The 13,460-nt window shown below is 42.2% G+C and overlaps 1 protein-coding gene across 1 annotated transcript in view; it reads left to right on the top strand.

The window, feature by feature from the left end:
- The window catches only part of ADAMTS12 (ADAM metallopeptidase with thrombospondin type 1 motif, 12), a 167,608-nt gene that overhangs the window by 133,109 nt on the left and 21,039 nt on the right, over nt 1–13,460 (top strand). Inside the window, exons 16-18 of the mRNA XM_004678408.2 lie at nt 1,152–1,290; nt 3,073–3,199; nt 6,041–6,251. Of these exons, the coding sequence (XP_004678465.1) occupies nt 1,152–1,290; nt 3,073–3,199; nt 6,041–6,251 (477 nt within the window). The remainder of the gene's footprint in view (nt 1–1,151; nt 1,291–3,072; nt 3,200–6,040; nt 6,252–13,460) is intronic.

Here is a 13,460-nt window from a genome sequence, read left to right as displayed (position 1 = left end):
AGTCTCTGTTGGTCAGAGAGTTGCCAAGTAGTTTCCAGCAAAAGTGAGGAACAGATGTGGCTCTTTCACATGTGACAACGTGGTTGGCCTCAGGGAAAAGGTTTGACTTGGTGAACTCATCCAGGAGAGGGGTTAGAATGCAGTATGCGCTCTTCATGTTGTTTGTGTTTCATGTTGGCCGAGCACGACTGGAAAAGAATAGATTAAGAATGCCAGTACAGGCAAAGCTGCCAGTACAGGGTGGCAGGTGGCTTGGGAGGGGTCAGACCTAAGGATACACAGGTGATAGTGGGAAGCAGAACCAGAGGAACAGAGCACTCTGGGAAGTCGGAGCTCAAGGCTTGACAACTGTGTCATGAAAGTGTCCAGAAATCTTTATGATTTACCTGCCAACATTGGAAAGGATTTATAGATGTGCATCCCCAACCTATGAAGCAGCCCAACTCACAACCTCTAATTTTAAGATGAATCCATTTTTAACGTGTGCTAAGTCAATTGTTGTAGAAGAGGAAGGTCCTAAGAATACCATGCTTAGGCTAAAACTTTTGACTATTAAAACTTCTCACTCTTTTTAAAAAGAACTAATCAGCCCGAGAGCTAGAGAATAGTACCATAAGGTAGCAACAATGGTACAATTACTGCTTATGGTGCATTAACTACATGCCAAATACTGTTCTATCATATCGAATTATTTTACATTCATTATTTAAATTTCACGGAAACCCTACAAATAGAAACCCTGTTATCATCCTTACGATGTAAATGGGGACACCGAGGCACAGAGATTAACTCGCCCATAATTACAAAGTTGGTGAGTACACAGGGCACGAGGTGAGGTGTCGTTGGAGGGGAGCACCCCACTCTTCCTTCAGTGCAATTCCCAAATGATGAGATCTCTCTGTTTACATGAACTGAAGTTCCCCCGGAAATTCAGCCAGTAGTAGTAGAACAGAGAAGACTAGATGATAGAGATACAGATGTAGAGGTAGAGAGAGGTAGCCTAGGGGCAGGGCTGTCTCCACTTCACCTCTCTTATCCCAGCAGATGCGCCAAAATCACTTAACGGCACAGACGTCGTGCGCTGCCTTTACAGGACTGAGCCAGTATGAAGTCCTGGCTGAGTTTGACATGGGCCCTCTCTTGCTTCTCAGCTTCTGTTCCAGGTGACCAACCCTGGCATCAAGTATGAGTACACAGTCCGGAAGGATGGCCTTGACAATGACGTGGGGCAGCTGATGTACTTCTGGCAGTATAGTCCCTGGACCGAGTGCAGCGTGACGTGCGGGATGGGTGAGAAACTGCGGCCGCAGATAAATCATAAAGGCAGCATGACGGCGGCTCGTGGGCTCTCTGTGCCGGTGGGCCTCAGGGCTCTGCAACATGGCCCCAGGGCCTCTGTGGGGGTGGTGTGCTGGTCCTGGTCAAAAGGGCAAGGCAGTTTTTTGGGTTTTTTTTTTTTTACCATCTTTCTACGCTAGTCTACATGGAAGGTTTTTGTTTTTTTGAAGAAAGGCTGCATGTTTCTGAGAAACCAAAGCAGAAAGACTTAGAAACCATGGTGCTGATGGGGTCGAAAGAACACAAAAGTAGAAAACCCACCCATGTCTTCTACGCATCAGGGCCAAGTGCAAAATAAAACCAACTCTCCACATTGCCTAGTCTTCTTTTTCTCTCTTCAGCTTATCAGTTTTTTATATCTACTAGGACAGTAGCTTCTTCTTACAAAGTCAAGCTTTGGGGTGATTCCATGCTGCCAAGAACTAGGTGGGGAAATTCTGCTACCAGAACAAGAAATAAAAACCTCACAGGTTCAATACATTGAAGCTTTACTGTCATCTTTCCTTATACAGGGTTTCAGTGATCTGAAAAATGACAGACTGTAGGATGTTTTGAGAGCAAGAAAGATCACATTCACATAAAAAAAAAAAAAGATTTATTTATTTATGTGTACAAGAACGGTGGTATAGGCCAGAGGTGTGGGGGAGGGGGTGAGAGAGTTCACCAGAGACACAGTGGGGAGCAAAACAAGCAGATTGACTGAAATACAGTGCTGGGGGGAGCAGCAGGTGAGACAAAAGAAGTCTGCTGCACCTGTTGGGTCAGCTCCCTGGCTGGGGATCAAACTCAGTCTGCACTGGCTGGTGATAGCTTGATAATACTGAGACTTAACTCCTTGTGCCACCACGGAGGCCTGTTATAGACATTTCTACAGCACATTTGTGAACACCTAATCGACTTACTACCTAATACTGGAGCTTCTCTAATATACACTCTCACACACTGGAAGCAGAATTCCTGCTTCATGCAGTCAGTGCATGTTGCATGACTGAGTTAGAGTTAAAGGGCTGCGATGGGATGTTTCAAAGTTATTAGGGAAATAGAAATTTTAAAGGGAATCACAGCTGTACTGAACATCATTTGTGTATTATGTGAACTACTAGCTCAAGGTCTTCCAAATTTCAAGATTAGATCATATTACATTCTCTTCAAGGGCATCCTATCTTTGTGAAACCAGTGTTCCAGTTTCAAGTACCAGGTGGTAACAGTCAGTACTAGCCCTGCTCAAGATGATCAGGATTGCTGTAGGAAACCATTGTAGTTCTTTTTTAAATTTATTTTAAGGACTTATTTATTTATGCATACAGAATGGGGTACAGGCAAAAGGTGCAGAGGATTCACCAGAGACAGAGTGGGGAGCAGAACAGGCAGACTGACGAAGTACACAGCTGAGGGGAGCAGCGGGCGGGTCAGGAGAGGTCTGCTGCACCATGTGGGTCAGCTCCCTGGCTGGGAATCGAATGCATGCTGCAGTGCTGCTCTTTAACCCACTGTGCCACGAGGGAGGACCCCATTGTAGTTCTTTATATAATAAAGATTCTTAAATGATCTTTCACTCCCAGCATCCATTAAGATGTACTGAGTCTTTACAATGCACAAAGAATGGAAATCTTCTCGAAATAACTTGAATTTGATTCTCATTCGTATTGAGTGCCCTTTCCAAGTAAACACTTCCAGCTAATTTAGTGCTGTGAGACGTACGGGTCAGTGGCATTCTTTCTGTCTTCCCTCCAGGCATCCGCCGCCAGACTGCCCAGTGCATGAAGAAAGGCCATGGGATGGTGAAAGCTACCTTCTGTGACCCAGAAACACAGCCCAACGGGAGACAGAAGAAGTGCCATGAGAGGGACTGCCCACCCAGGTATGTGCTGATGACAGCTGGCACTTTGTGTCTGCCTACAGTCATGTCAGACCTAGAGTAGTCATTGTTCAGTGATAGCAGGCTGTGTGGCTTTCTCCAAACATTACCAGGTGTCTCCTGGGGACACAGTCAGCTTTCTTGAGGACTCCAGCAATAGAGGTATTCATTTGCTGCTAGCCATATTAATATAAGATATTGGGGTCCTAGTATGAGAACCCTCAAATCATTAAAAATGGATCTACTCTGTGACCCAGCAATTCCACTCCTAGGAATCTACCCAAAGGACACAAAAACATGAACTCAAAAGGAAACCTGCACCCTTATGGTTATTGTAGCACTATTTATAATAATTAAGATATGGAAATGACCTAAATACCTCAAGACAGATGACCGAATCAAGAAAATATGGTATAAATACTCAATGGAATAAGTTATCAAAATGGATCAACATGTCATTCGCAGCAACATGGAGGAAGCTGGAAGGGATTATGCTCAGTGAAATAATTTAGAGGTAAAAGAAAAATATTGGATGACCACTTACAGGAGGAATATAGGACACACGAACAAAAAGAAGACAAAACTTGTAAGCAACTATAGATCTGAGGCTTAAGCAGGGGAGGGGCAGGAAACGGATGAAAATGGGGGCTATGCCTGAGGGAAGACATCAAATACTGTGCAGAAATGAGCAGCAGTGGAAGGAAACAAATAAAGGAGAAAACAAGGTATTGAGATCCTAGAAGGTACTAGGCTGTTTTATGAGGGGCTTATGTTGAAGAGAGAGAGAGATGTGTGGGGAGGGAGGAAAGGAAAGAGGAGAAGAAAGGGCAGAAGTCAGACAGCAGGAAGGAAAGACAGATAAAAGAAGAAAGAAACCTTTCCTTCTGACATGTCATTATCCATTGACCTTAACTGGCATATTTGGGTTATTGCTTCCGTCATTCATTCTGGTTCTGAGAAGATGCACTAAAGTTCTGTTAAGCACAATGGGACTGGTTGCTGCCATCCGTCAAACAAGTGAGTCTGGACAGGTCAGCTTAGGTGAGCAATGCTGGTCTCTGCTCGGTTCAGTCAGGACCCACCGGCCAGGCGTTCTCTCAGTCAGGTTTATTCTCAGTGCAGTTTTGTGGTTTCTGTGGGCAAGAGGTGGGCTGTGAGGGAGGACCCTGGACTCCACCTCTGTGGAGGCAGGACAGAGGTGCTATACCCACCTCACTAGTCACCTGTAAGGCCTCTGCTGGGAAGGAATAGGGACTTCTGGGGAGGGAGGATGAGGCCTAGGTTCTGTGTGTAATGCCATTTTCCTTATACCTTGGAAGGGAAGGGTGGGCCAGGAAAGAGGACCTTTCTAAAGCTACCAACCGCCTGTATTCTGCAGACATCATATGTTTCCATCACATTCGCTCTACCTGACAGCAGTGACCCCTACCACTACATCGCACTCGCTAAATATCAATCACTACACGTGGCCTGGGATTCCTACCTGACTCTTCAGAGCTGCTCTCTCTGGTGCATTGGCTGTTTTTGGAAAACCACATCTGTGTATTTCCTGGAATTCAAGTTTTTGTTTTTTACTGTTTAATGTACTTTGGTCTTAATCTCTCCAGCAAGTATATGTTAAGCACCCAGTATTTCCTATGAGAGAGACAATGGTATTAACTATAAAACAGCTACCTTGTATTTGAGCACTGTGATACTGTGATAGACAACAATACATGGATTGGTCATGTCCTGGTTACTAGCAGAGTTCCTCAAGCCTTTCGACTCTGCAAAGAGTTGTGTCTTGTTGTATTGAGATAACTTTGGCTTGCAATAGTACATGATTCAGAGGTGAGGCTCGCCCCTCTTCTGAGTTTTGTTACCACAGCATACTTGCCACCAAGGTTCCCAGATTCCTGCTGCACCGTCCATTGGGCGCCCTCTACACACTCTTCACACCCTCCCTCTCCCTCTCTGGCTGGCAGCCTTGATTCTACAGAGAGATGTCTAGGGTTTGGCTTTGGTTAGGTTGTATGTAACCCTTTGTTTTATTTCTGTGTATTCCATATTAGTGAAATCATCTGGTATTTGTCGTTCTCCTTGAAACATCACTTAGTATGATGCAAAAGTATTTTGGAACAGCACAAACATGTCACTTCCTTAGGGAGCTACAGTCAGGCAGGCTCTGTAGGATGCGTATTCTCAGGGTGCTCGTCATACTACTTCATCTCTCAGTTGTAAGAGCAGCTTGGTCCAGTACATCTTAAGCTGAGTGCAGGGATGCAACTTATTGATTATGAGCAAAATTTTGAAATGGACCAGTTATGCAGCTCGTATGATATTTTATACAAATTATGACAGATGTTGTTTTTTTTGTTCTTTGCAGTCTGGATCCCTGTTATTTCCTGTGGTTTTCTGATTGCTCTAGCTTAAACCTCTAATGCTAAATTCAGTAAGGATACTGACAGTGGGCATCCTTGTCATGTTCCTGGTCTTAATGGGGAAACTTCTGATTTTTCACCATTGAGTATTATATTTGCTTTTATTTTGTGAAGTAGTTTCCTCCTATCCCCATCTTGTTGAGAGTTTTTATGATGAATGGGTGCTGAAACGTGTTAAATGCTCTCTCTGTACCTGTTGATACCATCATCTGATTTTTATCTTTACTTTTGTTGATGTCATGTATTACACTGACTGTTTCACAATGTTAAACCATCTTTGTATTCCTGGGATAAATTCCACTTGGTCATGGTATATAATCCTTGGGACATATTATAAAATATGTGCATTGGATTTCTCTTTCTGGTGGTTGAATGAAACGTGCATACACTCTTGGACATCTCTCACCTTTCTGTGTGTCTGCAGGTGGTGGTCAGGTGAGTGGGAAGCATGTTCAACAACATGTGGCCCCTATGGAGAGAAGAAACGAATTGTGCTGTGCATCCAGACCATGGGCTCTGATGAGCAGGCCCTCTCTGCTAAAGATTGCCAACACTTGCTGAAGCCCAAGACCCTCATTTCCTGCAACAGAGACATCTTGTGTCCATCCGACTGGACAGTAGGCAATTGGAGTGAGGTGAGCTCAGGAGTTAACAGGGAAGCTGGCTTTAGTCAAGCTTCACCTGCCCCCCACACCCATTACTCTTCATTCACTGTCTGAAGTGATCCTAACCATTGACCAATATTTATCACCTCTGACCTCTTTTTTGTACCTCCTACTACTTGGTACACTTCCTTGCTTAACTCCTCTTCTTCCAGAAATTTCTCTCACTCAGTTAGGGTCAAATGCCTGCCAGGGATGAGCTGGATTCAGCTCACAGAGGCACATAGTAGTTAGTTGTTAAATCCTCAGGACTTTTGCTGATCAATTGTTAAACTATTGGTAGCAAATCAAGGATCACCACCCACCCCAGAACTGGTTTGCTAAACATTGACCGGTTCTTAGGTTTCACTAGAACTGCAAGAGTTAGCAAAAACCAAAGACATGCCACTATAGTAGTGGAAGGATGAGGGGTGCATCTGATAGATGGCGAACCCCCCAAATCTTCCTCTGTGCACATGTGTCAGGTCAGATCCAAACAAAGTTTATGATGTTTACTATTAAGGGTCTGCAAATTCAAATAAATGCTTTATTTTCCCAAAAACAATGTGATTGAATTCTGAATATAATAAACAGAAATGAGTAGGCTAGAAGACTAGATAAACAAACAAACAAACAAAAACACCCAGGCTGCCATTTTCTCTGGGTCACTGTGGAGACTGGTGCTCTCAGTCCTGTGCCCCAGAGACGGTAGGAGAAGTGAAGCCCTTTCGCCATGGCTCTGAAGTCTCCAGAGACCTACGCTCTGCTTTTCTGTGCATGTTTTAGTCAGTGACCTAAATCATGGCTAGAAAATAAGTGGTCTTTTGAAAAACCAACAGGGCAGGTTTTATAGATGGCAGGTGACTTACAAACTTCCTTAGGAAGTGCTTTCCACAGTCATGATTTCCGCAATCATGCTACCATTGCCCATTTCAGTAACTTCTCTTATGACTTCTCTTTGGAGAAATGGAAGGCACTTGAGTCAGCTGAAAGCCACAGAAAATCAGTTAGCATTAAGTATGATAAATAAGGGATATGATCAATTTGTATAAAACCTTAGTGCTTAAAAACTGCTATTTGGTTATAAGGAAATGAGATTGCTTTTCATTCATTTTATAGGTGCCCTAAACGTGTTATTTAAAGAATTCTAAAAATTATATAAACAAATGTACTGTCTCTGATGCTATTCAAACACAGAAAATGTTTATTTGAATATAGCTACTTTGATAAACTTATTCCTAAAACTCTTCATAGGTTTAGTTAACTTCTACTTCTGTATAGGACCCTTTCTTGGGCAACTGGGTGAAAATGAAAAACAAATAGGAAATATAGTCCCTCTGTTGTAAGAACCTCCTATTAAATGAGGACATAGGACTAAAATAAGAAAAGTCAAAGGTATGCATGTAAGGAAAAACCTACAGACTAATATAGGTGTGCTACTGATATATGCACAATGCATGCAACAATGGGCCAGAATGTCCCCCCTGATGTTCTTGGGAAGATAGAATGATAGCCTGTAGCTAGCCTGACTTATTAGTCCACTGTAACCTAGATTGCTGTAAATTACAGTGTTGTCAAAATAAGGCTGAATGGAGGTATTGTAACTGGTCCATTAAATCTGTTTGCCAAAAGAGTGTGGGCACCAGAAGCAGTTAATAGTCCTTGTCATGAAAAATTTACTAATTGCCAGCACCTTGGTTTTTCAAAGGACTGTAATTACACATTTGGCTGAATAGTCATTCTTATTGTGCTCATGTTTATGGGGAGCAAGATGATGTGCCTTAACCAGAGGACAAGAGGCCAAAAAGTTGGCTCAATGCGACAAATACTCATGTCTTTTATTCCAAATAGAGGCCATTGCATAGTGGATTGACAACAGACATGGAATCCAGTTTCTATTTCCCACTTGCTGGAGTCAAGAATAAAGATTGAGTTTGCTGCCTTCATTCAGGAGATGTCAGGAGAGTTGCCTTTAGTTAAATCAGCAGCAAAATATTCATCAAATGGTTTTTCCTTAATAATGTCTGTACACATTAGCCTATTAATGGACTTTGCTGGAATATAGTAGAATGTCTTTGACATCCTAACTGTGCCTATTTTTTTAAGGTTGGTTTAGTAATTCTTGCTGTATACAATATTTAGGATCTGGATTTTGTCTTAAGATCAGCACTGACGGTGGCAGGGTAGTGCTCTAGTAATACCTGGACATTGGTCAGCGCTGAGCCAGTAGGGCCACCTGGATGAGTCTGATGCTAAAGGTAACTGGACCAAAAGACTCAAGAATCTTGAAGCTCTTAGACTTCTTGTTGCCAGGCCAACAAGGTGGGAAGGAGAAAAGGCAAGTCCTTGAATTGTCTATCTTGCTCCCCTGCTGACCCAAGCCATGAAGGGTAGGTTGGCTTAACTATGTGAGATGGGCACAATCATCCCTAACCCAAGAGGAGTCAGAGGAGGAGTTGAGTTAAGAGAAGTGAGGGTTCTCCTCCCCTTTCTAAGCCCATGCTCTCTGGAGGCCTGAACCCACTCCTCATCTCCAGTTTCAACAAAAACCTTAGCACACTTTTGCCCAACCTACTTTCTGAGCTTTTAGGTTAAAGAAGGGGGACTCTGTTTTTTGTAAGTGAAGATGAAGTCTCAGAGCTTATGTGGCTCCTTTTTGTATGGGATGATTTATGAGAGATAGCTATCTACTGGCAAAGGCATAAACTTTGGAGTTCAAATCCTGGCTTTATTTTATTGCTTATTAGATTTGCAAACGTAATCTCTCTGTGGTTACTATTAGGTTTCTACGACTTGTTTCCATGCCTAAAATGAGGATACATGTTAAGAGGATTAAATGAGTTAATATAGTGCAATCTGTTCACATTATCATCTATTATTGAAGTGAGTGATATCCTCCATCTTTCATGGGTACTTTCCACCACATTGCATTATCTCATTTAACCCTTAAAATAGCTTTATAAGGTTGATAAGAGTTCATTAATTCCCCTATTTTTCAACTGATGAACCTAAAACTTTGGGAGTTAAATTAATTGTCCCAAAACTACCAGCTCCTAAGTAACCTACTCCTAAAATTCCCATTTGAATTTCTGTACGAAATGTTTCTCTTGGGCTGAACACCTGATATTTTAAACTCCACCTTTTCTTTTGGCCTGAGACATCTGCAGGTGCCAACACCTCAGTTCTTTCCAGATGCCAGCTTTGCTAGGTTTCCTGGAGGATCATTTAAACAACGTTGTTGGAAACAAGGATTCACATAAAATCTGCTGGACACCATGTTGATTCTAGTCATTATTATTTTTTTAATTATCTAAGTTATTGCATTACTTTGCTATGAATGGTGGAACAGAGTGCCACAAACTAGGTGACTTAAACAACTGAAGTGTGTTGTCTCACAGCTCTGGAGACTGGAAGCCCAAGGTCAAGGTGTCAACGTTGTCATTGTTTTTTCTGAGTCTGTGAGGGCCAGTCAGCCTCTTGCCATTCTCCTTGAGGCTGGTGGGTTGCTTCCATAGCTGGTAGACTTAACCACCCTGACCTTTGCTGTCACCTCCACATGACATTGTCACTATGTGTTTGTCTCTATGTCCAAGTTTCTCCTTTTCATAAGGACAAGGGTTATAGTTAATGAAGGCTCACCTAGTGACTTCACTTTACCTTGCCTGCCTCTAAAGACTCCATCTCCATTTGAGTCCACATTCTGAGGTACAGGGGGAGGTGGTGGGCAGGGGTTAAGAGCCTTTATATCTTTTGGGGGGCTGAGGGTCTCAGTTCAACCCATCACTGGTACCTGAGTGTTTAGTTTACTTTTGAAGCTGATTTTAGAATTAAATCTAGTCATTCATTATACATTCCTGAGATTATGAATTTAATGTTTCCATGCCTAAAATAATATTCCTATTAGTGCTTTAGCCTAAACTCTCTGTTTTTAAATAAACTCTCTCAGTACTTTGACTCTCAGCCAGTTGAGAGCCCCCTCCCACCCCCCACAAACACAGAGAGTGCACCTCAGGTGAGTAGAGTCCACTAATTTAGCCTCTTTCTCAGGGGGTTCCCTTGAGGCCTCAGTTTAGGAGTGGTAGAAGATGAGGGCATGATAACTTCCAGGGAGGACAGTAACAGATTGACAAGAGGCTTGCCTGGCACAGAGTTCAAAATTATAAAGTAATCATAGCACAATTTGTTTTTGTGCATTCTGAAACTACAACTGAGATGAGTTCTAAGTATGCCCTGTGTCCTGCATTTATCTCCTCTGAAGAGCTTGACAGCTCTCGGGAGATCGCACAGTCAGGAGATACATTGGAGGAAGTGTGGGCTGAATACCAAGCAGCCCTGCCTGTTCTGACAGACAGTGAGAAAAGGCAAGTCAGTTGCAAGGCCCAATGTAGACGGTAGATGGGTCACACCTTCCCATGGGGCCTACATTTACAGTGCTCTACTTATTTGGAAGATTCTGTGTCTACTGGGTAAGGAAAGCAGATGGGGTGAGCAATAGGTGTGCTGGAAACAGAAACTCCCCTCAGACCCAGCTCTCCATTAGTGACGTTTTGAGTTGCCATTTGGGAATCAGACCAATAGTTGCAGATTATGTGGCATTGCAAGAACTAGAAGCCTGGAATTTTACAGTGAAGTTTTCTAATTTTTTTTTAAAGATCCATTTATTTATGCACACAGAACTAGAGTATAGCCAGAGGTGCAGGGTGGTGAGTATGTGGGGGAGGATTCACCAGAGACAGAGTGGGGAGCAGAACAGGCAGATTAACTGAAACACACTGCTGAGGGGAGCAGTGGGCAGGTCAGGAGAGGTCTGCCACGCCACGTGGGTCACCTCTGCGGCGGATCAAACTCGCAAGTGGCCACAACTTGACCTAGCTCCACAGTGCAGCACTCCAACCCACTGCCCCACCAGGGAGGGCCTGAAGTTTTCTAATTTTTAAATGATGCCCACTAGTTCCATTTTTGTATCTAATTCCATTTTCCCTCTTTTTTTTTTTTTTTTGGTCTGATTAAGCAAGTGAGAAAATGAGTGTTAGTGGATATAATTTAGCCCATCATCTGCCTTCAGGCCAATTTTTGGTCTAGAATAATCTTCTGTTTTAAAAGATCAAAGCCTAATATATTTTAAGTAAATAAACAACTAAATAGCTATTTTTTATGTAAACCTGCAGAATATGTGGTTCTCCATATTCACAGTGTTTTTGAGACATGCCTACAGCTGCATTATGAGACAGGTGCTCGTCTCACACCTTCCTCAGCTCTATGTGGACACTAGAAATTGAGACTCCCCATGCCTTATTATCATCACCAATGTCGCTATTATAATAGTGATAGTGGTAGCTTTCCGTTACTTGTTCTCTATTCATCATGCCCAGCGTTAAGACAATCATCTCATATAATCCTCACGGCAGCCTTAAAGGTGGGCGTTAATTATTATTAGTTGCTATGCATTGCAGAGTGTTAATAATGGCAGATGGAGTTTAAGCTACTTTCTGGTTTCACAGCTCTTTTATTTAATTGTACAGTGTGGGAGTAGAGAGCACATAATGATATGCCTTTGTATTTTCAAAGTGTTTGTAGAGGTGTACAGTGAAGTCTAAATTCCCTATGGGAATTAGAGACATTTCAAGTCAAAACAAACAAACAAAGGAATGAAGAGAAAGAAAAGGAAACCACATTATCCTATTATTTCTGTCTACTTTGACATTTTTTGGGAAAGAAAAGCCCAGATGGAGTTACATGTACCTGCTGCTCGAAAATAGTTTTAACGATGGGCCTCATTTATGAATTAGCTCTCAAAATCCAGCCTGCCTGAGGCAGCAGGGTGGAAAATTGTTTAGATATATGAAGCTTAGATGGATTGATAAATTTTTACAAAGTGGTGATTTGAAAACTCAAGAGATTCTAATCTAAAAATAGGAAAGGACTCCAGATGACTAAATTAATGAAGGATTAATTATCTTCACACACTCTGAGACTCTTAGCTGGTGCACTCCATTTTAGTGGGAAATTAATGTGCATTTTTCAGTCCATGAAGCAATGTCCTTAACAAATATTAGTATTATATCAAAGCAAACTTGGTGGATGTTTTAAGTGTTCTGTTGACATCTTAAATTCATAGCTTTATTGGTTGATTCCAAATGTGCAATTTACACTCCCTCAGCTGAACATTAGTCTGCACTTACAAACCTTCTCCAGCTTTTCAAAGGAGATGATTTCAAAGAGCTGTCAAATTTCAGTGAATGATTATGCCTGATTGGAACAAAAGGAAGGGGAAATTTTCTACATCAGTATTATTTTCTCACACAGAGGAAATTGAGACTACAAGAAAGCATAGCTAAAAACCACCCATACTCATGGTAAGAATTTTCCATACCATTTGACTTTTCCCAGGTAAAAGTCAATTAATGAATATGTATTAAAAGACCAGGGTCCCCCAACATCTATTCTGGAATTCAGTTATGGATGAAGAGCAGTTTCTGCCTTTGGGTGACTTCAGAATTCAGGAGTTTGGTTAAGTCAATAAGCGAACTCAGTGGATGGCTACTTGTCCAGAGTACTGCATTAGATTGTTTTTTTGGGGAGCTGGGGAGGGACATGGGATAAATTTGATGTTTACTCTGTCACTGATTTGCAGCCTTTCACACAAATCTGTGGGCCTTGGTTTCCTCTCCTGTGGGCGATGAAATAACAGTTTCTGCCTCTACGGCTTGTAGAACTACCAGGGACGTCCTGGAGATTTTGAAATCCACTGAGACTTAAGCACTCCCCATCTTTTTTTTTTTTTTACAAAAGTTTATTTTTACATCATTTTGTACATTTTTTTTCCATCTCAATTGTAATCCCCGCGGGTTTCCCATCACCAAGTCACCCGTGTGCCATCACCCATGCATTTCCCTCCCCACACCCCCGTTTTTGATCCCATTCCCCACTCCATCCCCGCAAAATGACTCTGGTATATGGTTGTTCATTATTTTTGTTATTTTCTCTCCTGGTCCATTATACTCCTGCTGTGAGTGAAACCATCCGGTATTTTTCTTTCTCTTTCTGGCTTATCTCACTAAGCATGATCTTTTCCAGCTCCATCCAAGTTGCTGCAAAAGACATGTGTTTCTCTTTTTTGGTTGCTGAGTAATATTCCATTGTATATATGTACCACATCTTTTTTATCCAGTCATCTACTTTTGGGCATTTGGGCTGCTTCCA

This window comes from Condylura cristata, unplaced genomic scaffold (genome assembly GCF_000260355.1).
Source record: "Condylura cristata isolate star-nosed mole 26May11 unplaced genomic scaffold, ConCri1.0 scaffold00007, whole genome shotgun sequence".
Taxonomy (NCBI): Eukaryota; Metazoa; Chordata; class Mammalia; order Eulipotyphla; family Talpidae; genus Condylura; species Condylura cristata.
The sequence above is the reverse complement of the archived record's forward strand: the minus strand, read 5'-3'. Positions and strand labels throughout refer to the sequence as shown.